Source organism: Lepus europaeus, chromosome 7 (assembly GCF_033115175.1).
Source record: "Lepus europaeus isolate LE1 chromosome 7, mLepTim1.pri, whole genome shotgun sequence".
NCBI classification, from domain to species: Eukaryota; Metazoa; Chordata; class Mammalia; order Lagomorpha; family Leporidae; genus Lepus; species Lepus europaeus.
Window position 1 is genome coordinate 102,943,666 of NC_084833.1, and position 24,208 is coordinate 102,967,873.

General features: G+C 39.4%; 2 protein-coding genes across 8 annotated transcripts in view; both read left to right on the forward strand.

Annotated features, from left to right (window-relative positions):
• The window catches only part of REXO2 (RNA exonuclease 2), a 52,370-nt gene extending 51,991 nt beyond the window's left edge, over window positions 1-379 (forward strand). Inside the window, exon 8 of the mRNA XM_062197053.1 lies at window positions 329-379. Within this exon, the coding sequence (XP_062053037.1) occupies window positions 329-364 (36 nt within the window). The 3' untranslated portion in view covers window positions 365-379. The remainder of the gene's footprint in view (window positions 1-328) is intronic.
• On the forward strand, window positions 374-23,879 carry LOC133763430 (NXPE family member 1). 7 transcript variants are annotated; one of them, XM_062197045.1, is made up of 8 exons: window positions 403-466; window positions 6,707-6,773; window positions 8,612-8,717; window positions 12,417-12,491; window positions 15,960-16,693; window positions 19,654-19,712; window positions 22,102-22,317; window positions 23,070-23,879. In XM_062197045.1, the coding sequence occupies exons 3-8, from the start codon at window positions 8,637-8,639 to the stop codon at window positions 23,603-23,605; spliced, it is 1,701 nt and encodes a 566-aa protein (XP_062053029.1). In that variant the 5' UTR covers window positions 403-466; window positions 6,707-6,773; window positions 8,612-8,636; the 3' UTR covers window positions 23,606-23,879. The 7 variants fall into 7 exon arrangements, with proteins under 7 accessions (XP_062053032.1, XP_062053030.1, XP_062053029.1 ...); XM_062197047.1 differs by having other exon boundaries at window positions 22,105-22,317; XM_062197046.1 differs by lacking the exon at window positions 6,707-6,773 and having other exon boundaries at window positions 402-466.
• The last annotated feature ends 329 nt before the right edge of the window (window positions 23,880-24,208 follow it).

A 24,208-nucleotide genomic window follows, 5' to 3' on the forward strand; every position in this document is an offset into this window, starting at 1 on the left:
GCGACCTTTGCAGAGCGACAGAACCATCCCAACCACTCACCAGTTCTCTCAAAGGAGCCACTTGTTTGGAATTGTCTTGAGACTCCAGGTTATCAGAGAAGAATCTGCCATCCTGTGGAGCCACCAGGGGATCCTCACACCGTGACCTTTAGGACCCCAGCAGTCTTAGACCTAAGAAAGTCCCACTCCCAAGGGTGGCTGGTAACACAGGGGGCGAGAAAAGGAAATCTCAAAGATTCTGACAGACAGTCCATCTGCAGAGCCACTGGGATTATGTCACCATCTAATTACACTTTTCTTTATTGTTTCTTCACATCTGTGCCCCAAGGTAATAATAAACCAAGGGGCAGTGAATACAGATTGATGAAAACAAATGTGCTTACAGTCAAGGATAAAGGGGACTTCTGCACACAAGAACTCACAGGCATTTTTCCAACTGCGCAGACAGAGGCAGTCATCGGAAGAGGTAAGTGAAAGCCAGTGATGAGGGCCCTGCGCTTCTGGGCCACCTGTCTTGCCTGTGGTCAGTGAAGGGGGTAGGGAAGGTGGGCTGGGAAAAAAAATAAATCAGAAAGACTTTGTAAGTCAAGGTCTTCTCTCAAGTAAGATAGAGAAGAAAAGAGAGAGTTCAGAAGAGAACGATGAGAGACAAACACAGGAAGAGGTAGTGAGAGTCTGACAAGGACAAGTGATGTGGCATGAAGGTAAAATATTTTCCCAATATCCAACCAGCAACAGCCCAGTGCCCCATGGGGAGCAGGCATGGACATAGTCACTCAGGCTTACAGCCAGCTGGAGAGGGGAAATGGGTGTGAGAAACACAGGTTTACACCTAGTAACGTTCCTCTGCCTTGTTTCATGTGTGGCATTTCTGGGGGAACTGTGTAAATATGTCACAAGAACTCAACGTGGGAAGAGCAGCGCAATGTAGAGTTATCCTGGGAAGTTGTCTGTAGAGGTGGGGCTTACGTTGGGGAATGGCCGACCACTAACGTGGGTGAGGAAAGGAAAGCTGTCCCAGGTGAATAGAGCTATGTGTCCCAAAATCATAATAGCTGGAATATTTTTTTCGTTATTTGTGTCCTTGAATCTATGTGTGTCTTTGTGTTGTGACTTGCGTGTATATTTTTAATTTACATAAAGAATGCTGTGGCACAGACTTATAATTCTTTTTTAAATTAATTAATTTTTTTTGGACAGGCAGGGTGGACAGTGAGAGAGAGAGACAGAGAGAAAGGTCTTCCTTTGCTGTTGGTTCACCCTCCAATGGCCGCTGTGGCCGGTGCGCTGCTGCCAGCACATCACGCTGATCCGAAGCCAGGAGCCAGGTGCTTCTCCTGGTCTCCCATGGGGTGCAGGGCCCAATCGCTTGGGCCATCCTCCACTGCACTCCCGGGCCACAGCAGAGAGGTGGCCTTGAAGAGGGGCAACCGGGACAGAATCTGGCACCTTGACTGGGACTAGAACCCGATGTGCTGGCACTGCAAGGCAGAGGATTAGCCTATTGAGCTGTGGTGCCAGCCCAGACTTATAATTCTTATTACTTTGTTCTCTTATCTCGGACTTAAATAGCCTTCCATGTTGTGTGTAGTTGCTCCTAAGTGCTAGATAATATCCCACAGTACACATCCACTACATTTTTCTTAACCATTTCTTAGTAACGCATATCAAAGTTCATCAACTTCCCAACATTATACAAGATACACAATCAACTGAAATAAAATTTTATGTGATGTTTTTGTGGACCTGACTGGGAAGTCCTCTGTGACATATCCAAACTGGGCTTTCAGCATATGTTGACACATTTTAAAACAAACCATCACAATGCTTCTATATTGCTTTCCAAGATTATTATATTAATTTGTATTCAACAGTGCAGCATAGGTACTGATATTATGACAGTTGGATTTAAGTCATCAATGATAAGACAAATTAGCTTTAGAAAATACATGAGGGGCTGGTGCAGTGGCATAGCAGGTAAAGCCAGTTTGAGTCCCGGCTGCTCCGCTTCCTATCCAGCTCTCTGCTATGGCCTGGGAAAGCAGTGGAAGATGGCCCAAGTGCTTGGGCCCCTGCACCTGCATGGGAGACCAGGAAGAAACTCCTGGCTCCTGGCTTCAGATCGGCGCAGCTCCAGCTGTTGAGGCCAATTGGAGAGTGAACCAGAGGATGGAAGACCTCTCTCTCTCACTCTCTGCCTCTCCTTCTCTCTCTGTGTAACTCTGACTTTCAAATATAGTCTGTAAGATCCTTCATTTACTCTAAATTTGTAACAGTGCCAATATATATTAGATTGCATTAAATCAAAGTTGCATATTGAAATTTCTAAAAGAGTAAAAACTACTAAAGTAGTTCATGTAAATGATAAGCTGAAGGAAAAGATACAGTAACTAAAATAATTTTACTAATATAAAAGAGTCAAAAGGGAGAAAATAAGATAGAGGGGGCAGGACAGATGAAAACCAAATAAGATAAAATTACAGATGTACTAATGATAGAATGTAAAAGATGGCAGAATTGCTTACATGGGACTAACATCTTGCAAATAACAGTACTAAACCCTGGTAAAATATATTTTTTAAAAAACTTATTTGAAAGTACTGCAGAAAGACGAATTGGAGTGGATTTCATCCTTGAACAAGAGAACTAAGCTTGGAGGGAGTTGAGCTTCTAGGGCTTTCTCCCTGACAACACGCCCTAGTGTCTATTGTGCAAGGTCATCTTGAGTTCAAGCAGAAAACTGCTGGCTTTCTGGTCTGGAGGTGTCACATGCTAGAGTTCAAGGCAGTGTGAGTGGCTGGAAATTGAGCGGGGCTATCCAAGAAGGAGGAAAGCCTTAGAGGGAAGAGCCCTAAAATTTGTGTATAACATTCAAATCATTGAGTGACCCTGAACTGTGTGAGCATAATGGAGACTCTTACAGAACCCAGAGAAAGAAATCTTCCGGAAGCCTGAAATGACTCTGTAGAGACTTCACCTGTTACCCAAGGCAGGGTAAACAGAATTTGAAGTTTGAGTCTCAGTAAAGTAAAAGGGTTTGGTTCAAATCAGAATGTTTTCAAAAGTCCACTGTAAAGTGCATAAAACCAAACCTTCACCCAGCTAAAATGAGAGAGAAAAACTTTCCTGAATTGAAAGACTCAATTGTTTTTTACTAGAGCAATTTCAACCAAATTTACCTACAGGGTAAGAGCAATAAATTCAAGCAGGCTTTCCATGAATCTCCAGAAGTCAAACATTTACTTTCCCTTTTATCCAGTCATTCCACCGTAGGTCTTCACCAAAATTAAATGTAAGTCTGTTCGTATTCAGAACTCTACGTGAATAATCAGCTACTGTTCACAGTAGCCCCAAACTCAAGTTAGCCCAAATGTTCAAAAAATGAAGGCTGGGCTAAAATGGTATGGTATGTCCACACAGTAGATTTTGACTTAGTAATTAATAGAACCCAACTGCTGGAAACTGCAGCAACACTGCTGAGGCCTTGAAAACATTCCACGGACTCACCAGCCATGAAAGGTTACATTCAATGTAATACCATTTTTAGGAAACACTAAAAACAAATCCAATCTACAGCACCAAGAAACAGATCTGAGGTTGTCTGGGGCCAGAGGCACAGTAGGATTGGGGAAGAAGGACATACTTACCTGGAAGCTGGTGCAAGGGAACTTGGGGGATGGTAATATTCTCTGTTTAGCGTGATGGCACACAGGTGTGTCCATTTTCTACACTCATAAAACTATGCCCTTAAATGCAAATATTCCAGTTGTATGTACACTCTACCTCAACAGAGGTTCTCTTTCAAAGCTGAAGCAGTTCACTGGTAACACTTCACAACTATCTGCCCAGGCAGCAATAGTGCTAGAAAATGGACCCCAAATTAAAGAGATGCTTAATGAGTCGATGTAAGCAGGCTGAGCCACTGTGGGGGTAAGGACTCCCAAATGCAATGCCTCAAACAAGGAAAGGAGACGGAGGTTTATTCCATGCTCATGTCACTGCCTAGTGAGCTTCTGCCCCTTGAGGTTCTCCAGGAAGCCAGGCACCATGGAGGCTTTGCCATCCTCTGTTGTGGTGTTGTTCTGGGGATGAAGGACCCTCAAATTGTCTCACTGTTAGAATATAGGAGCTCTGCGAACTTTAATTGGAAAAAACTTACATCTTTCTTTTCACTAACTTCTAAATGAATTTCAACCACCTCTTCAATTACAAATAGTGACATCAAATGAGTAGCATTAGCAGTATCTGTGGCTCAGTCAACCATTTGAAATCACAGATATATTCATATAGCAATATTCCTATTAAAAAACTGCAAATATCACTCATACTTTTCAGTGCTGTGAGATTATTGAAAATGTTAAGATCTGGTTGCTAAATTATCATAATTACTGTGTGTATAAATAATTGCTATATAATGCATTAGGTTGTTTACAATGTTGATAACTGTATCTCAATGGGTTTTGGTCATCAGTATATATATAATGATATATATATATATATATATATATATATATATATATATATATATATAAATTTCTTGCAGAAAAATATCCAAAGATCATCAGACCACCAAAGTGGCCCATGTTAAAAAGAAGTTTTAAGAGCCCCTCTTTCCCAGAATACTGTTTTCTTATCCATAGTCAAAACTATATACCATGTCTAATTAGCAACAGATATGAACAGAAAGTGAGCCTGGAGGAGATATGGCACATGTCATCTGTATACCCTGCAGTCCAGAAATGCAGCCCCACTGCCACACGCAAACAAAACAGAGGCCAAGTAATGGAGTATAACTGGATGGCCACGTCCCCTGCTACGTGTTTCTATTACTACTGGTGAAAGGACATTTGGGTAATGTCTTAGTAATTCCTGGGGATGACAGGATGTGAGCACAAGGGAGACACATGAGTGAGGAATGGCAACCAGGTTTCAGGAGGTTACACCATTCACAAAGATAGGAAGAGGAAGAGGCAGAAAACATTCTGAGGAACATAAATCATTCCAGTTTGATGCCTTGGATTTGAGATTCCTATGAGCAGAGACATACTAACAAATATGTGCTCCCAGAAAGGAAAAAGCAGTTTGCAGCCTTTGCTAAATTCCACAATGCAAATATGCTCATGACCTATTTCAAGTTACCATAATGAGGTCGCTGGAACAGGAGTTGGGAAAACATGTGCACAGTAGGCTCTCAGCTAGCATAAGTCTGGTACAGCATATGTTTCAAGAAAGGATTTCCCAGTTTGGAGATACCCTAGATCTCTGAAGATAGCCCTACCATATGACCCAGCCATCCCACTCCTGGGAATTTACACAAGGGAAATGAAATCAACAAATGAAAGAGTTACGTGCACCCCCGTGTTTATTGCAGCTCAATTCACAATAGCTAAGTCATGGAATCAACATAAATGCCTGTCAACTGAAGACTGGATAAAGAAATTATGGGATATCTTCTCTATGGAATACTACACAGCAGTAAAAAATGAAAATCCAGTCATTTGCAACAAAATGGATGAATCCAGAAAACATCATAGTTATTGAAATAAGCCAGTCCCAAAGGGACAAATACCATATGTTCTCCCTGATCTGTGATAACTAATAGAGCACCTAAAAGGAAACCTGTAGAAGTGAAATTGACACTTTGAGAAGCAATGACTTGAACAGCCATTGTCTTGACTGTCGAGGAATAGTTTTTTTTTTTTTTCTTAATGGAGAATGGGACTGGGAATGGTAGAGGGAGGAGTGGGAGTGGGAGGGTAGGTATGATGGGAAAAAATCACTATATTCCTAAAGTTATGCTTAATGAAATTTGTGCTCATTAAATAAATGGTTTCTTTGGAGGCAAAATAATAATAAAAAACCTGGAAAAAATAAAAATGAATGAAAAAATAAAGGGTTTCTAAGTAGAGACATCCTGAAGATAATTGGATATAGAGACCTAAGCTAAGGAGTAGAATCTGAGTGAGGCATTGATGGAAATAAATGAGATTATCTGGACATAAGGTTCCAAGGGAATTCTGATTTGCAGTTGTTTTTGGTTTAGAAAATGGTATCTTGATTTAGGGTTCCAAGAAAAAATAGGTGGAAAAATAATTATGGTGTGGAGAATGGTTTTGCCATAAGTGAAATTTCTTCTTACAAAGAAGCACTCTGGAAATTCTCAAAGAAGCCAGTTCTGGCAGATTGGTAGTGCCTCACCGGAAATGTCAGATCAGAGATATATGCTACAGAACTGGTTGATCATTAAGACTGAGGCCTGGTGGTATGCATATCAGCAATCCTCCATGCTGGATTCAGCCTAGGGTGATTCTGCTCTTGGATAAAGGGAACCGCTGTAGATGCCCATCAATCTGAGGAAGGAAGAGACAATAAGGACACACAACATGCTGCAGCATCTGTTGTACCCAAAGGTATGCACAGCAGACTATGTGAGCACAGAGGAATGAATTATTAACCACAATTATTGAGGAAATAACAGCTGGTACTTAAGTTCAAACTCAAACAAGGAATAGGAATTTTCCAAATTACCAGAGCACACAATGAGAACTGAAGACTATCAATGCAGTGCAGAAAGAAGTGAGGAGAATTTCAGGAAGTATAGGACATGCAGAGACTCAAGAGCTTGGACAATTAAGGATTACTCAGAGACCAGCAAGAACTTGGTATTTATACTGCTGTATTCTAATCCCTCATAATGCTTATTTAGGTCATTTGATTGATTTGATTAAGTCTCTTCATCTCCAGCACATTCCTTGATACCAGACACATACTGGGTAAGTAGCCGATATATCTTTTAAAAATAAATGGATACACAGAATAAACTCTAATGTATATGAAATGGAGGCTGAGAAGCTAAGGTTCATAAAAGTGTACTGGTAATCATGTTTTCAAGTTTTTTAGTATTGCTAAAATTTTACACATATTGCTTCCTAGGTAAGATGAAATCACACCAGGAAAAATGTATCATACCAGACTTTTTATCTCTCATGTTACCGAATTCTCTTAGATGTCAGAAGATCTTGATCAGTCTTGGGTTGAGAACCCCAGTCTACTTAAAGAAGCCCTTTGATTGTTTTTGGTCCTGTTGAGCATGCTATTTGTACATTCTCAGAAAACATGAAATCTCAGTGGATATAATTTCAAGTTGGTCTAAAAAGCAGGATTCTGTTTTTAACCTATTTGTTCAACAAGTACTGTGTTTGTCAGGCACTGGGAAGACAATGCTAAGATGGTTTTTATTCTAATTCTTTAGTAACTGGCAGTCTTAGTGACTGGAAAGTAAGCAAACTACTGAAATACACTTGTAATGTGTGACATAGTTTAGAGGTGCCCCTTTGTCTTCTCCTCCATTCTTTCATTTCTCAGCATGAATCTGGATCTAGAACTCAACCCCTGTACAAGGTCACCTATATTGTACTCCAGTAATTGGGCAGTTACCATTCAATCAAATATCGGAGATGTAACATGAGAAGTGTCTGTGTACTGCATTTGTTTGAAACAATTTGTTGTGAACTCTCCAAAGGTGAACCAGCTCTAAACTGAACCTGTGTTCTCTAGCTTTTATTTTACATGTGAAATCTGTTTTTGCTCTGCAACAGCTAGATCCAAAATGTTGAACCTTTTAAAAATTCTACCAAATGAATCCACCAACACAAAATCTTTTTGCACAATCTAGACTTCACTGAGGAGTTTATAAGCAACAGAGAGGAGGGGTCTTATATTTTGCATCCCCAAATAAGCTATTTAAACCATAGAGGCTTGTGTCTGTTCTCCATGTCTTTATTACCATGGATATTATGAGCAGGGTTTTCTCTCTCCTGCCCCTTCTCCTCTACACTATTTCTTCCTGTTTTTTCTCTTTCCCTTTCCTCATGCAGTATCTCACCTTGTTGGATCATTTCTGCCTTTTTATGAAGAATACATTAGTCCTGAAGGAGTTCCTACCTCCAAATTTCATAGTTGGTGCTCAGCAAAATGAAACTTCTTCAGTTAGCTGCCCAGATAACAAGACCAACATTCTTTATGTACACTACAGATTATGCTTTGTAACATAAACGTATTCCATGGTCCTATCAACTTTCTCAAGTCTTCCCAGAAGACATGCTGGTGAATTTATTTGTCTGCTTTTCACTGTAATTCTAAATGTTATGACAGGGAAAATATAGAATGCAGTGGCGGGGCATCTGGCTCCCATTTCAGGGTCATGGAAAGAGGAAGGAACAATCCTAACTGAAGCTGAGGTAGGAGTAGCCAGCAGGTGGGCAGATGGGAGTTGAGGGATGCATTGTGAGTTAGGAGATAAAAAGAAAGTGGTTCCCCAAAGAAGAACCAAGTTTCAATGGTAGATTGCAGGTTAAAAATGTAAGGACATGTTTGGAAATAGGATTAAATTAAAGTATGACTTTATTGTGATGGCAAAACTTTGAAATCTACACATAGTATTTGCAAAATACACATTTCCTGCATTTTATGATAGAGGAAATTTTAGCATCAAAATAAACATACTCTTCATTCCACTTTTCCACAAACATTTTAAAGAATCCTTATAAACCAATGAGTACAGAGAGATTCAATTCTCACTTGACTCCTTCTCTCATGTCATCTTTTCTAGGATACTTATCATACTCTCAAGCACAATGCTTCACAAATATCCGAAGTTGATATGTCTCTTAGCAGCTATTTGTGTACTTTGTATAATTTCTCAAAACTCCACAAAGGTAAGCACAGTTCTCCCCTACTTGATGTGAAGCTTACACCTGTGTGTGCTGTGTCATGTTTGTCCCTGTCAATCAACCCCATCCCTCTTCACGTAATTCTGCCATTCCTACCCCTTCTCTAGCTAATTTCTAACAGGAATTTTAGATCCTGACTCTCTTCAGTTGCTCATTTTCCATTCATCTTCAACCACTTTTATCAGAATTCCACCTCCCACATGCCCCTAAAATAGTTCTTGGTGATGACACCAACGCTTTCATTATTAAATAATTACCTTGTTACTAAATCTAGGTGCATATACAAAGGGTCTTCAAAGACGTCCATATAATATAGGTATTATGAAGAAACTATGTATGGATTTCAAAATATTTTCAATAAAAATAAACGTATCTTTGAATTTCATTTCTCAATTACCCCCTTACCCTCCAAACACTTAATCATGTAAATCTAAATTTGTCATTTGTCTTATTTTTGGGGCTTATTTACTTATTATTATATTTATTTATTTAATTTGAAATGCAGAGTGACATAGACTTTGAGAGAGAGAGAGAGAGAGAGAGAGAGAGAGAGAGAGAGAGAGAGATATGGTTTTCATCAAGGGTTTCCTCCCCAAATGGCTAACATAGTTGGGGCTAGGATAAGCAGAACCAGGATCTATGAACTCTAACTGGGTCTCCCACCTGGATGGAAAGAACTCAGTTATTTGGGCCATTATCTGCTGTCTCTTGTGTGCATTAGCAGGAAGCTAGATTAGAAGTAGAGGCAGGACGAAATCCCAGGCACTTCAATATGGAATGTTAGCTTCTCAAGTGGTAGCTTGATCCACTGTGAAGCAACAGCTACACTGTTTAATTTTTGTTTCCACAAAAGTGGTTTTTTAGAGAGAGATAGAGAAAGAGAGATTAAAAGATCTCCAATTTGCTAGTTCATTCTCCAAATGCCCACAATAGCTGGGACTGAACCAGGCCAAAACTTGCAGCCAGGAACTCAGTCCAGGTCACTCAATGTGTGAAAGAAGCCAAACTACTTGAACCATCACTATTGCCTCCCAGGGTCTACATTAGCAGGAAGCTGCAATCAAGAGACAACATAGATGGTTATCAAACCCAAGTATGCTGTTATGGGGCATAAATATCTTAATTGGCATAGTAATTACTAGGCAAAACACCCACCCCACTAATAACTAGTTATTTTCTAAGTAATTTAATTTCTCATGTTGTTTCTAAATGTTAAGTCATAGCTAGAGAAATTTTTATACGTTAAGTCAATATAGAAATTCACCCATGTTTTATTTTTTTTACTTGTATAGCTTGTCTTTATTTAAATATCTGATTCAGAGGGAATTTATTCTATTGAATGGTATGAGCTATTTATCAAATTTAACTTTTCAATAAAGTCATCCAATTGTCTTAATCATCCTTTTAAAATTCTATCCTGGATGTATTTCTTACATCAACTTTTAGCTTGTTAGGGAAAGTAACTAGGACCCAGTGTCTGCTCCTGTCACCTTTCACTCCTAACTCATAGCCACCATGAGTCAATGTATCTCCATTCACATTGGCCAGGCTGATGTACACTTTTACAATGCCTCTTGGGAGCTTTACAGCCTGGAACATGGCAGCCAGCCTTATGGCCAGCAATCAAGTGAGAAGACTACAGGAGGAGTTGACTCCTTTAACATCTTTGCTGAGATGGGTACTGGCAAGTATGTGCAAAGGGCAATGTTTTTAGACCTGGAACCCACAGTCATTGGTGAAGTTCACTCCATCCTTACCACCCACACCACCCTGAAACACTTTGATTGGTTCTTCATGATGAACAATGAGGTCATCTATGACATCTGTCAGAACAATGTTGATATTGAGAGAGCAATCTACACTAATCTGAAACTCCCTAATTGCCAAACTGAGTCTTCCATCACTGCTTCCCTCCAATTGGATGGGTACCTGAATGTGGACTTGACAAAACTCCAGACCAACCTGATGCCCTATCTATTCAGCCATTTCCCTCTGGATACATATACAATTACCATCTCTGCTAAGAAAGCCTACCCTGGTCAGCTTTCTGCAGATGATCACTAATGCTTGCTTTGAATCAGACAACCAGTTGTGAAAATGACCCTCACTATGGTAAATACATGGCATGCTGCCTACTATACTCCAGTGGTGTGGTTCCCAAAGATGTCAGTGTTGCCATTGGCACCATCCAGACCAAGCACAACATCCAGTTTGTGGCTTGGAACCCCACTGGCTTCAAAGTTGGCATTAATTATTCCACAATTAATTACTATAATTAATCACATTAATTGCACAGCCTCCCACTGTGATACCTGGTGGGCAACTGGTCAACATATAGGAGATGTGTTTACCATGAGCAACACCACAAATACTGCTGAGACCTGGGCTGATGTCTGCCAAGTGTGCCTTTGTTCACTATACATGGGTGAGGAGATAATGGAGGGAGAGCTTTCTGAGATGAGGATATGGCTACTCTAGAAGACTAGGAGGAAGTTGATGTGGATTCTACTGAAGGAGAGAATGAAGAGGAAGGAGAAGAATACCATCCATTCCTTTCAGCACTATAGCATGCTATATTCACAGAACTTCAGCTTCAATATTAGGTTTCTCATGTTAGATCATCTTCACTCAATGGTGATGATGTTTGGCTCTTCCATGTGTACCTGTAAGATTTTTCCATTGTGTCTGAAATGAAAGGCTTTAATAGAAAGAAAAAAAAAAACCCCATCATATACATTCACTGACTCTGAGTGCTGCTACTATAGCAATCCAATTCATATATGAGTTTCATTGGGGAAAATTGAATATAAAGACAAAAACATGGGGCTGGCACTGTGGCGCAGCGGGTTAACACTCTGGCCTGAAGCACTGGTATCCCATATGGGCACCGTTTCGAGACCCGGATGCTCCACTTCTGATCCAGCTCTCTGCTATGGCCTGGGAAAGCAGTAGAAGATGGCCCAAGTCCTTGGGCCCCTGCACCCACATGCGAGACCCAGAAGAAGCTCCTGGCTCCTGGCTTTGGATCAGTGTAGCTCCGGCTGTTGCAGCCAATTGGGGAGTGAACCGTCAGATGGAAGATCGATCTCTCTCTCTCTCTCTCTCTCCTCTGTGTAACTCTGACTTTTAGATAAATAAATAAATCTTTTTTTTTTTAAAAAAAGACAAAAACATAAACTGTATTTCTCAACATAAGCACCATCAAATTCAAGACACTTCTGTGAGTGCCAACAGACAATTAACTGAAGAAAAGTAGGTGACCTTTAAAGATTTTTTAAGATTTGGAAACGAAGAATTCAAGAGAAGCCAAATTAGGACAGCAAGGTGAATGTTTTATGGCTTTTCATCTAAACTCTGACAGAATTGTCCTTGTTTGATGAGAGAATGAGCAGGATCAGTGTCAAAGGCTCTCAGGTAAAGAAGTCAGGGTGTTTTTCTGCTAACACTTTGGCTAATTTTTTCAAAACACTCCCTGATAAACAGATGCCATTTTTCTTGTCTTTCCAGAAAGTCAACAAGCAAAATGTCTTGAGCACCCCAAAAGCTATTGCCTTGACATTTGCTCTTGATTTATTCACTGTGGCTTTGACTGAACCACTTCCATCTCTTGGCAGTCATTGCTTGATTGATTGTGCTTTGTCTTCAGGGTCCACTGGTAAAGTCATGTTTCATGTCTTGTTACAGTTCTTCAAAGAAGCTCTTCAGGATCTTGACCCCACTTATTCAAAATTTCCATTGAAGTTCTGCTCTTATCTACAGGTGATCTGGAACAATAGTTTGTCATCCATTGAGCAGAAGGTTTGCTCCACTTGAAGTTACAATTGTGTGAGCTGAACCAAATGAGATTTCTATGATTTTGGCTACTGTTTCTGTTGTTAATCTTTAGCCCTCTTCAGTTAAGGTGCAAATAAGATTATTTGCAGAGAGAGAGAGAGAGAGAGAGAGAGTCCTCCAGCCACTGGTTCACCCCCTAAATGGCACAATGGCCCAAACTGGGCCAATCTGAAGCCAGGAGCCCCAGTCCATAAGTTTTGATATGATGTATTGTCATCTTCATTCATTTCCAGAAGTTTTCTGATTTCTCTTTTGATTTCTTCTATGACTCACTGTTATTCAAGAGCATGTTGTTCAGTCCAATCTGCTTGCATATAATATTGAAATTCTTGAGTTGTTGATTTCCAGCTTCATTCCATTGTGGTCAGAGAAGATGCATGGTATGATTTTGAATTTTGCTTTATGGCCTAGCATATGGTCTATCCTAGTGAGAAAGTTCCATGCACTGATGAAAAGAACGTGTATTCTGCAACTGAGGTGAAAAGTTCTGTAGATATCAGGTCCATTTGGTCCATAGTATTGACTATCTCTGTGATTTCTTTGTTGATTTTTTTGTCTAGTTGATCTGTCCATTGATGAAAGTGAGGTTTTGAAGAATCCTCTTCCACTATTGTATTCGAGTCTATGTCTCTCTTTAGATTCATTAATATTTCTTTTAAATAGCTCAGTGCCCTGTAATTAGGTGCATATACATTTAGTATGTCATATCTTCCTGTTGAATTGATCCCTTAATCATAACACAGTGTCCTTTGTCTCTTTTAAATTTTTGTTAATCTTATTTTTTCTGTTATTAGGATTGCTAAAACTGCCCTTTTTTGCTTTCCATTAGCATGGAATATCTGTTTTCATTCTTGCACTTTCGGTCTGCATCTTTGATGGTGAGATGTGTTTCTTGTAGGCAACAAATAGATGGGTCTTGTTTCTTAATCCATTTGGTCAGTCTGTACCTTTTAACTGGAGATTTTAAGCCATTTACATTCAAGGTGACTATTGATTAGTAATGACTTGGCTCTACCATTTTTTCCCATAAATATTCCTATTGTTTACTTTGGATTTCTTTGTACTTTTACTGGAGGATTTTATGTCTTCACGTTTTTTCATAATGATGGCTATCTTTCTGTGTTTCTGTGTAGCACATTCTTAAGCATCTTTTGTAAGGCTGAGCGAGTGGTGACAAACTTTTTCAATTTCTGTTTGTTATGGAAGGTCTTTATTTCACCTTCATTTATAAACGAGAGCTTTGCAGAGTACATTATTCTGGGTTGACAGTTTTTTTCTTTCATACTTGGACTATGTCTCACAATTCTCTTCTAGCCTGTAGAGTTTCTGATGAGAAGTCAGCTGTGAGTCTAATTGGGGATCCTCTGAAATCAATCTGCATTTATCTTGCGCACATTTTATGTTTTATTAAAGTGTGACTACAGTGTGTCATGGTGAAGATCTTTTCTGGTCATGTCTATTAGGAGTTCTATGTGCTTCCTATACTTGGAAGTCCTTTTCATTCTCTAAATTGGGGAAGTTTTCTGTAATTATTTCACTAAATAGGCTTTCTAGTTCATTCTCTCTTTCTATACATTCAGGAACTCCTAAGACCCATATGTTGGGTCATTTGAAAATAGCCCACAAGTTTACAACATTGTTTTTAAGTTTTCTAATTTCTTATTTTTTTTTTTTTGGCCTGACTGAAAGATTTCCAAAGATTTTTCTTCTAATTCGGATATTATTTCTTCTGCCTCACCAAGTTTGTTAAGACTCTCCAGCACATTTTTTATTTGATTTATTGAATTATTCATTCTAATATTTAATTTTTTTCTATTTAAAAATCAATTTCATGGGAAAAATTTTATTTATGTCATGTAAGGTTTTCTATAGCTCATGGACTTGCTTCGGATTTTTTTGAATACTCTTATGATTAATCTTTTGAATTCCATTTCTGAAATCTCATCAATCTCTTCATCCTTACATTCTAATATTGAAATGTTGTGTTCCTTGTGTGTGTGTGTGTGTGTGTGTGATGTTGTCTTCCTTATTTTTGTTTCTTGAATTTCTGCATTTATCTTTAGGCATTTGTGGAGTTACCTGTTGGTTTTTTCCTCTGATGACTTTTATCTTTGAACTATGCCTCTGTGGCTTTTTGGAATGTCTGCACATATCAAGAGGTGTGTGCTGGGTGTGGCCAGAGAGCTCTCAGGGCAAGTAGCCAGGGTAACACCCAAGTTGATCTCTTGTTAACAGAAGGGGCTGGGTGGGGATGGTTGCCTCTGTTGGTGTGATTACTCCCTCACCTCCTCTCCTCCAAGCTGAGCAATGCCTGGGAGTTAACCCATAGTGGGTTCAACACTCATCCATATATCTGTATATATGAAGTACATGAAACTTGTATAACAAATAAAATTAAAAAATAATAAAGTGCATTTAGAGAAGAAAAAAGAGATATCACTTGGGATGTCCACATCCCACATCAGAGAGTCTACATTTGAATCCCAGTTCTGCTTCCAAATCCAACTCCTGGAAGGGAGTTGATAATGGTTCAACTACTTCAGTCCCTGCCACCCATATAGAAGACCTTGAAGGAGTTCTTGTCTGGTGGCTCTTCAACCTGGCCCATCACCAGCTAGTATAACTGTTTCAGGAGTGAATCAGTGGATTCCAGAAGATCTCTCTCTCTCTCTCTCTCTCACTATCTCACACACACACACATACACACACTTACTCTCTCTTTCTCTCTCTGACTCCCATTTTTGAATAAAGAAAAAAAAAACAAGTAAATTTTTCAAAGAAGCCACAGTAAACACATAGTAGGAGTTTCCTACTCAATTCCTCTAAGAACTGAGAAACCATTGAAAGAATTTTAGCAAGATGAATTCATTAATAGAACTTTAGAAAGACTGGTTTAGTCACAATGGTAGAAATTAAATGCAGAGGAAGGAGGACTATCTTCACAAAATGTGAATACAATCTTCATCCATGCAGTGACTACTATAATCCAAGAGATAAACGATAGTATATTTACTTATGATACAGTTAGAGAGGAAAAGACTGATAGAAAAAAACTAATGGTAAAAAAACACTGGTAAAAGATAAATATAGAGGTAGAACTAACAGAAATTACTTACTGGGTGTAAGTTTTATGTGTAAAGGAAGAGTAAAAAAGTGAAAGTCAATGTATTACTCATAAGTATTCATAAGCTACATACTTTGGGTTTAATATATTTATCTGTTACTATTCTCTAAAATATCAAGGCAAAACATAAATGGTTATATTTCATTCAAGATGTTCAGGGAGTTTAAAATAATGAGGTTAATATATAGCTAAATATTCAAATTCATAGTAAGGAAAAATGACTAGGAAAAGGTTCATTTCATAGTAGGCCAAATTTCTTGTCATTTCAGATTTGGAGTGCTATAAAGTTACCCAACTCCCACTACTATTCTAATACCTCCATGATATCCTCATTCTCAAAAATGCCAGTGAGCCCAGTGAAGTCACTAACAGAGACTGAGCTAAGAGTAAAGGAAATCCTGGAGAAATTAGATCAGCTGATCCCACCGAGACCTTTCAACCACGTGAATACCACCACCAGTGCCACACACAGCACAGCCACCATCCTCAACCCACGAGACAAGTACTGCGTGGGGGACCAGCTGGACGTCTTGCTGGAGGCAAGGGACCACTTGGGACACCGAAAGGAATATGGTGGGGATTTCCTGAGGGCCAGGATGTTCTCTCCAGCCCTGAAGGCGGGAGCCTCAGGAAAGGTGACCGACTTCAACAATGGTACCTACCTTGTCAGCTTCACCCTGTTCTGGGAGGGCCAGGTCTCCCTGTCTGTTTTGCTCATCCACTCCAGTGAAGGGGCATCAGCTCTCTGGAGGGCAAGGAACCAAGGCTATGACAGAATTATTTTCAAAGGGCAATTTGTTAATGGGACCTCCCATGTCTTCACTGAATGTAGCCTGACCTTAACCTCAAACACCAAAGGGTGCAAATACTTGAATGGCAGAGACCAAGATGTCTTCTACTGCATGAAACCTCCACACATGCCCTGTGAAGCCCTAACTCATGTGACATCCAGGAATCGGGATATTTCCTACCTTACCAGCAAGGAAAAAAACCTTTTTCACAGGTAAGTATACTTCTCTATAGACTGAGGGTTGCTCCTTGAAAGGGCTGCAATACCCTTTATTGATATGACCTTCTTATGTACTCCCTCTACTCCAAGATTCTGGCCAAACATATTGTGTCTCCTTGGACACCCTGTTCACAATTACACAACAAAGTTTGTGTTTCATTGAAATGTTCAGTAAAACAGGAGTGCACAAGGTAGAACTGCATAGTATGTATACCGGTACTTCTACATGTTGACTACTATTATTTGATCCAATCATGTCTTTAACTATGGACCTCAATTTTACAAAATATGTTCTTTGGAACATACTTCCTTCTCAGTGCTCATAAATGTTCTTTCTGAAGAGTATAATAACACCCATATTCCTTTACCTTTCAGATCATATTGCATGAATTCTGCATCTGAATGTCTTTCATATTCATCCAGTTTTCTCCATGCCTAGTGCTGCTACTCATGGTCAGACCACCATCATCTCCTCTAGATGCCTCCTAACAGCTTTCTAATTGATCCCTTTCCCTGCCCGCCTCTAATCCATTCTTTGTACTACAGTCTGGCTAATCTTTCTAAAAAGCCAAATCCTGTGAATCATTTCCAGTTGGTCTCGTGGCCACATATTTTTCTGCACCTACTGTTCAGGGTGGAGTAACCCTTCATACTCTCTAAGTCATGACCTGATGGTTGACTCCTCCCCAAACTCGGATGTAAGTGTGTTTCTCCTATGAGTTAAGGCTGTATGAAAGCCACATCTACCTTTCCCTGCTCACAGATGCTCATTTCCTGGCCTCCCTGCTCTCCACTAAGATGGAAAACCTTTCACTTAGTAAGAACCACCACATTTCTTCATGGACCACTTTAAAGATGTGCAAATCTAGAACTGTGAGCCAAGTCCCAAGACACCTCTCAGTTCCTTTCTTTTGCTTATTGGCTAACTTCCCATAAGTCTCAGGTGTTCAGTTCATTTCCTCTTCCCTTTCCATTCTGCCAATTGTCACCTACCTCTACACCCTGAAGATTCATTGTTCTTAAGGTTGGCGACAGTGTCCAAAGGCAAACTTTGAGTTATTTCTTTATTTGAGCTTTCAAATTGCAACAACAGCGATGAAACTGGAGCTCATTATGTAAAGAGAAATAAGCCAAGCACAGAAAGAAAGGTACTGAACAATCTCACTATTACATGAATTCTAAGATGATTTCATAGAAGTTAAAAATATAATGGGGGTTATCAGAGGCTTAGGGGCATGGAGGAAGGCAGGATGAAAAATGTTAATTAGCAAGTTATATGATATAGCTATACAGAAGTAAGAATTATCAGAGTTCTATTGCATGGTAAGGTGACTGTAACATTAATGTTCTTAAAAACTTGGAGGACAGATTTTAGATGTGTTCACCATAAGAAACCTTAAGTGTTTGAGGAGATGCATAGTTTTATAGTGTTTGGCCATTATACAGTGTATACATGCATCAAAGATCATATGGCACCCCCACATATATGTGCAATTTTTAATGTGTCAGATATTTTTTAATAAAAAATTATAAAATAAATAAATCTCAAAAATATGCTAAGAGGAAGTAAGGGTGGATGCCAAACAAGGAAAAGCAGCATGCATTCTGGAATTTTACCCAGTCATCCGAGTTTTGGCTCCTGACTTACAGTCCATGACTCCCTGCTGAATAAGTAGCTGGGTTTCTGTTCCTTCCCTTTTATCTCTAATGGTGCAACTCATTAAATCTCTTTCACACACTGGCCAATCATTCTTATGCCTAGATCCCAGTACGGATGAAAATATGCTGATCATCTGCATCTCTAGACTGGATCTTTTTTTTTTATTTTTATTTTTTTACAGGCAGAGTGGACAGTGAGAGAGAGAGACAGAGAGAAAGGTCTTCCTTTTTGCCGTTGGTTCACCCTCCAATGGCCGCTGTGGACGGCGCATTGTGCTGATCCGAAGCCAGGAGCCAGGTGCTGATCCTGGTCTCCCATGCAGGTGCAGGGCCCAAGCACTTGGGCCATCCTCCACTGCCTTCCCGGGCCACAGCAGAGAGCTGGCCTGGAAGAGGGGCAACCGGGATAGAATCCGGCGCCCCAACCGGGACTAGAACCCGGTGTGCCGGTGCCGCAAGGCGGAGGATTAACCTGTTAAGCCATGGTGTCGGCCTAGATTGGATCTTAAAAAGACGGATAGCAGAGAATCAGGTTCCATTTATGTCTATTGTACCTGGCACCTGGGTCCTCATTCTCCCCTTAAACCTTTTCGGCCTACATCCACTTACATGACCAGTAGACAGACTTGATAGACATTAAGGATACAGCAGTGGGCTAAGCAAACGCATTACTTCTCTTCATAAAGCTTACAATCTTCAGAAAGTGAGTTTGTCAGGAAAACTGAAGGTAAACATAACAGAAAACAGGTTAAGGAAGGAGTCAGGAGCCCTGTAATAAAAGGTCAATGTACCATGATAAGGAGCCTGGACTCCTTAGGCATGTGATTGGGGGATAGCAAAGGTTCTTCAGTGTTGATGGAGTGGCATTTACAATCATAAAATGTGCTCTGGTAGTTGTGCTGAAGAATTTAGGTGGGATTAACTGAGATAGGTTGATGATTTAAAGGTTGGCCATGATCCAAGAAAAAAATTATATGAGCTTGAATAAGGGATGTGGAATCCAAAAGAGAGATGAGAACTTGCAGATGAGACAGCTATTTTGAGTAGAAAATCCACAAAACACAGATTGCTTGTAGCACATGAGTAGACCTGTCCTGGATTTCAGGCCTCTCAGCAGAGCAGAACCTCCTCCAAGATCCTGACTCATTTGCAATGCCAAACAAGTCTAAAATTTACAAAATTATAGTTTTCAGTTATAGAAAATAAAAGTTATCCTTTATGTACAAGCAGGTGATTTATGTTACCTGTGTTATGTGAACACACAACAGGCTGATTCACTGTCCTATTTCTTGAAGGTCCAAAGTTGGAGTTGAAATAATGAAAAACCAACATATTGATGTCTCCCAATGTAACAGTAAGTCCCTTCTGTGCTTGCTGGGTGCTGCTTCGCATGTGTCTATGCAGAGGAAAGCTTATCAATATAAACTGTAGTCACTGTAGTTTTTCTGGCATGCAGTTCCTAGCAGTAATGACTTCCTCATATTTTCCAGCTTCTAAGGATGCCTACCTTCCTTGTGGTCTTCTTCCTCTAGCTACAAAGCCACGACATTGGATCAAGCCTTTGTGTCACATTTCTGTGACCCACCTTTCTGCCTCCTTCTTCTATTTTTAAGGACAAATAAGATAAGATTGTACCCAGCAGATAACATAGGATAATATCCCCATCTAAAATCCATACTCTTCATCACGTTTGCAAAGTCCCTTGAGCCATGGAAGGTTAACAGCTATGAGGAAAAAGAATCTGATTATCTTTAGAAGCCATTAGTCTACCTAAAACAATCTCTGAACTAATGAAAAATATAAATGAATACTAATATTATTATCCCAAACTATTCAGAATATTCAAGCCTATTATAATAGTATGAAGTCATATCAACAGGTAAGATAAATCATAAGAGAATTTGTTATATATTTGACATTGATGAACACCCTGACACATACATATTATACAATAAATGATTTTTAAAAAAAGCTCAAAAACTATATTGTCACTGAAGTATACTAAGACACTATTTAATAGAGGAATAATAACTCTGGATTTTAAGTTTCCAGGATTCTGATATTCTGAAATGCTATTGTGCTTCACAGAAGCCAAACCAACATAATTCCAACATAATTATAGGATGATGAAAATGCCCTTTAGTAACCCATATCACCAAGGCTTAGGAGATATTCTAGGTGCATTTTCCAATCTTGCCACCTGAAAATTTCCAAATTTTCCACATTGTCCACAAGTTACACATACAGTACAACTCTGTAATGACATGCTATTCTGTGGATCCAGGCAAGCAGAGGCCTCCCTGGAACTAAGCAAGGATAGTAGAGCAAAGACTGCTGGGGATCCCCCAGTATGCATTTCCTCCTCCCCTTTTAGTAATGGAAACCATTATTGTATTGAAATCCATGGCTGTTCTTCCTAATATTCATGGCCATGACTCAGTTTTTCTAGAAGTTGAATGGAAGGATTTGAAAAACTTCTGGGTCATTCTTTAAAAGCATAGCAATTTGCCTTCCCCTTTCATTTCTCTCCTTCTTACTAACTGAACTGTAAATCTGATGTGAGTAAAAATACATCCATGTTAGATCATGAGATTGAATCACACGTTAAGTATGGCAGGCCAACAAGATGCTGGGAGGCTCTAGAGTCCCTGACACTGTGCAACATCATGTTAGCCCTGACTTGCTCTCTCTAGGACTGTAACATGAGAGAGAGAGAGAGAGAGAGCCCTTTCTTGTAGAATTCCTGCCTTTTTCTTAATTAATACATAATGTGGCATCAGTAGAGAAGTGTCAGTAGTACAAAACCTAATATTCAAGGCATGGCCAACATTCAGTGGTGGGTTGCCAGCATAGTGAGTGACAAGAACATGTGGCATGTGAAAGCTGATAGTCTTTGTCATACCATAGCCAAATATTTGGTGCACTGATACCTTGGGAAGCAGATCATGTGCCAAAAATCTGTAATTTTAGTGGTACTTGCTGGAATACCTCAGAATATCGGTTTTTGTTGGCCATTGTTTATTATTTTTAACGAAGTCCTGTTAAAAAGATATTAAAGTCAAGCTTAATACTTTATATATTTGAAGTTTTTTGTGTTTGATGTTTCTTAAACCTTTTTTTTTAATGGAAAAGTTAAGATTATTCTTTCATTATTGAAAAAAAGGTGATCGAATACCAGGACACAATTAGCAAACCACTAGAATCATTCAGGTTGCAAACTAAGATCTAAGTCTCTGGAGAAGCAGTAGAGATGGTAAAGAAAAGATGAAACATTGAGACTTAGCTAATGACCGATTGGGAGAAAAATCTCTCAAATGAACGAGAAGAAGTGCAATGGAAAATGCATGTAATACACCCAACTGACAGAAGATCCCAGGTTAGCAGCATAGGACCCTACAGATCTTGGTTGTTCACCCTCCTGATCGTGGGGCTGGCTGGGTGCTTTGGCTTGCTACTGCTGCTCAGCATCGCGAGAGAGTATCTTACTTCATAGCGCTAGCCCAGGAAAAGATCAAAGCTAAAATTCAAATTACAGTTTCTACTAGATTTTTGCATACAATTGGAAAGATGAAAATCACACGTTGAACAATCAAATGTTGGGGATCATATCTGTAGTAGCAAGGGCAGAAGGAAGAAATAGGAGTTAGAGGAAGGGAGAAAGAGATCAAGAAAGAGAAAAACCAAGAAACAAGGCTGGCTGTTGAACTTATACAAACAAAATCACTTATGAGTATCTGTGTTAGCAGAGAGTAAAGAGGTAAAAGAGAAATGCCAAATTGGAATGAAGATCCCTGTACCTGGCGGTTACACTTTACAAGGAAGATGGTTAACAACATTTTGCAACCAGATTCAGTTAGATACAGCTAAAATAAGTGGCTGCTTGAAAGGAAAACTCATCTATCTCATGGGAGACTCTACGCTGCGTCAGTGGATCTACTACTTACCCAAAGTAATGAAAAGTATGTGGCTATGCTATATTCTTTTAGAAATTCAGGCTGATTTTATAGTATGTTTGATGAGGTCTAATTCTCTTATTTGGTCTCTTTTGTTTTCCATTTCTTTTATCTTTGTGAATTTGGTCTCTGAATTTAATATTTTATTTGCTATTTCATAAGAAATATGGTCTACTCTATAAATCACAATGAAAATTTTACATTTTGTTTGACATTTACACTTAATCCTAGCCAAAAGGCCCGGAAGAGATCTAATTGACATTTCACACATGTGAATTGTAATCTGCCTTAGACGGTAGCAAAGCCACCGTCAGAAAGAATCTAGGGATGGGTGAGGATTTTTGAAGATATTTGACAAACCAATTGAGTTGTTAAGACACCACTTAAAATGCCTGCCTGCCTGCCATATTGGAGTGCCTGGATTTCAGTCCATGCATTGCTCCCAATTCAAGCTTCCTGCTAATGAGCACCCTGGGAAGCAGTAGGTGATGGGCACAAGTGGTTGGGTTTTGCCACTTACATCAGAGATCTGGAGCAAGTTCCCAGCTCCTGACTTCAAAGCCCGACCCAGGCCTGGCTATTGCAGGTATTTGAGGTATTTGGAGAATGAACCAGTGGATGAGATCTCTCTATCTCTCTCTCCTTCTCTGTTTAAGTTAAAAAGATTTACAAAAAGAAAGGAAGGATCTATGTGAGTTTTCTTTTTAAAATATTAACTTTTGCCTTCTAGTTAAAATATCTATTTATTTTTTTATCAGCACTAAAATTCTTTGATCTTCACGAAACTGGAAATTTTAAGAAACATTTGCTCCTGGATGCAGAAAAACACACTCAGATTCAATGGAAAAAACACAGTCATCCTTTCGTCACATATCAACTCTTCTCAGTGATAGATCATGGCTACATCCCTCGGGAAATTGACCGGCTAATAGGTGACAAGGACACAGTCATCGTCATCACCTTTGGCCAACACTTCAGACCCTTCCCCATTGACATCTTCATTCGTAGAGCCATCAGTGTCCGACAGGCTATTGAAAGACTGTTCCTGAGAAGCCCAGCCACCAAAGTGATCATTAAGACAGAAAACATCAGAGAGATGCACGTTAAGGCAGAGGCATTAGGAGATTTCCATGGTTACATTCAGTATCTTACTATGAAGGACATTTTCAAAGATCTCAGCGTGGGAGTCATTGATGCCTGGGACATGACCATTGCATATGATGCCAAAGATCTCCACCCACCTGATCAGGTGATTGGAAATCAGATTAATATGTTCTTAAATTACATTTGCTAACACACACACACACACACAGTCACTAAGAAACAATCTCTGCAAATAACCCCATATATATTGCCAAATGGTTCTGAGCATCTGAGGAACTAGGATGTCAAGTTCTGAAATTGGGATCACTTAACTTTGTCTGTAGAGGACTAGCTAATAAATATCTTAGGTTTTTCAGGCCACATGGTCTCTGTCACAACTGTCCATGTCTGTCACTGGACTTCAAAAGCAACCAACAAAAGCATGTAAACAGATGGGTTTCATAATTTTTCAATAAAACTTTATTTATGGACACTGAAAGTCAAATTTAATATAATTTTACATATCATGATATTTTCTTTTGATTTTTATCCAACATTTAAAAATTGTGAAAACCATTCTTTGACCATGGATTCTAAAGGTGGTAGATATTTTGGCTTCTAGGTCACCATTTGCTGACAGCTGTTTAAAGCAAAAAGTCTGGTAAAATTGAACAAAAATTTCTTGGAGGATGAGAGGAAAGCTATTAACACACTGGAGATATAAGAAAATTCCTATGGGGCCAGCATTGTGACACAGCAGGTTAATCTGCTGCTCGCGACACTGGCATCCATATTGGAGCCCTGGTAGAGTTCA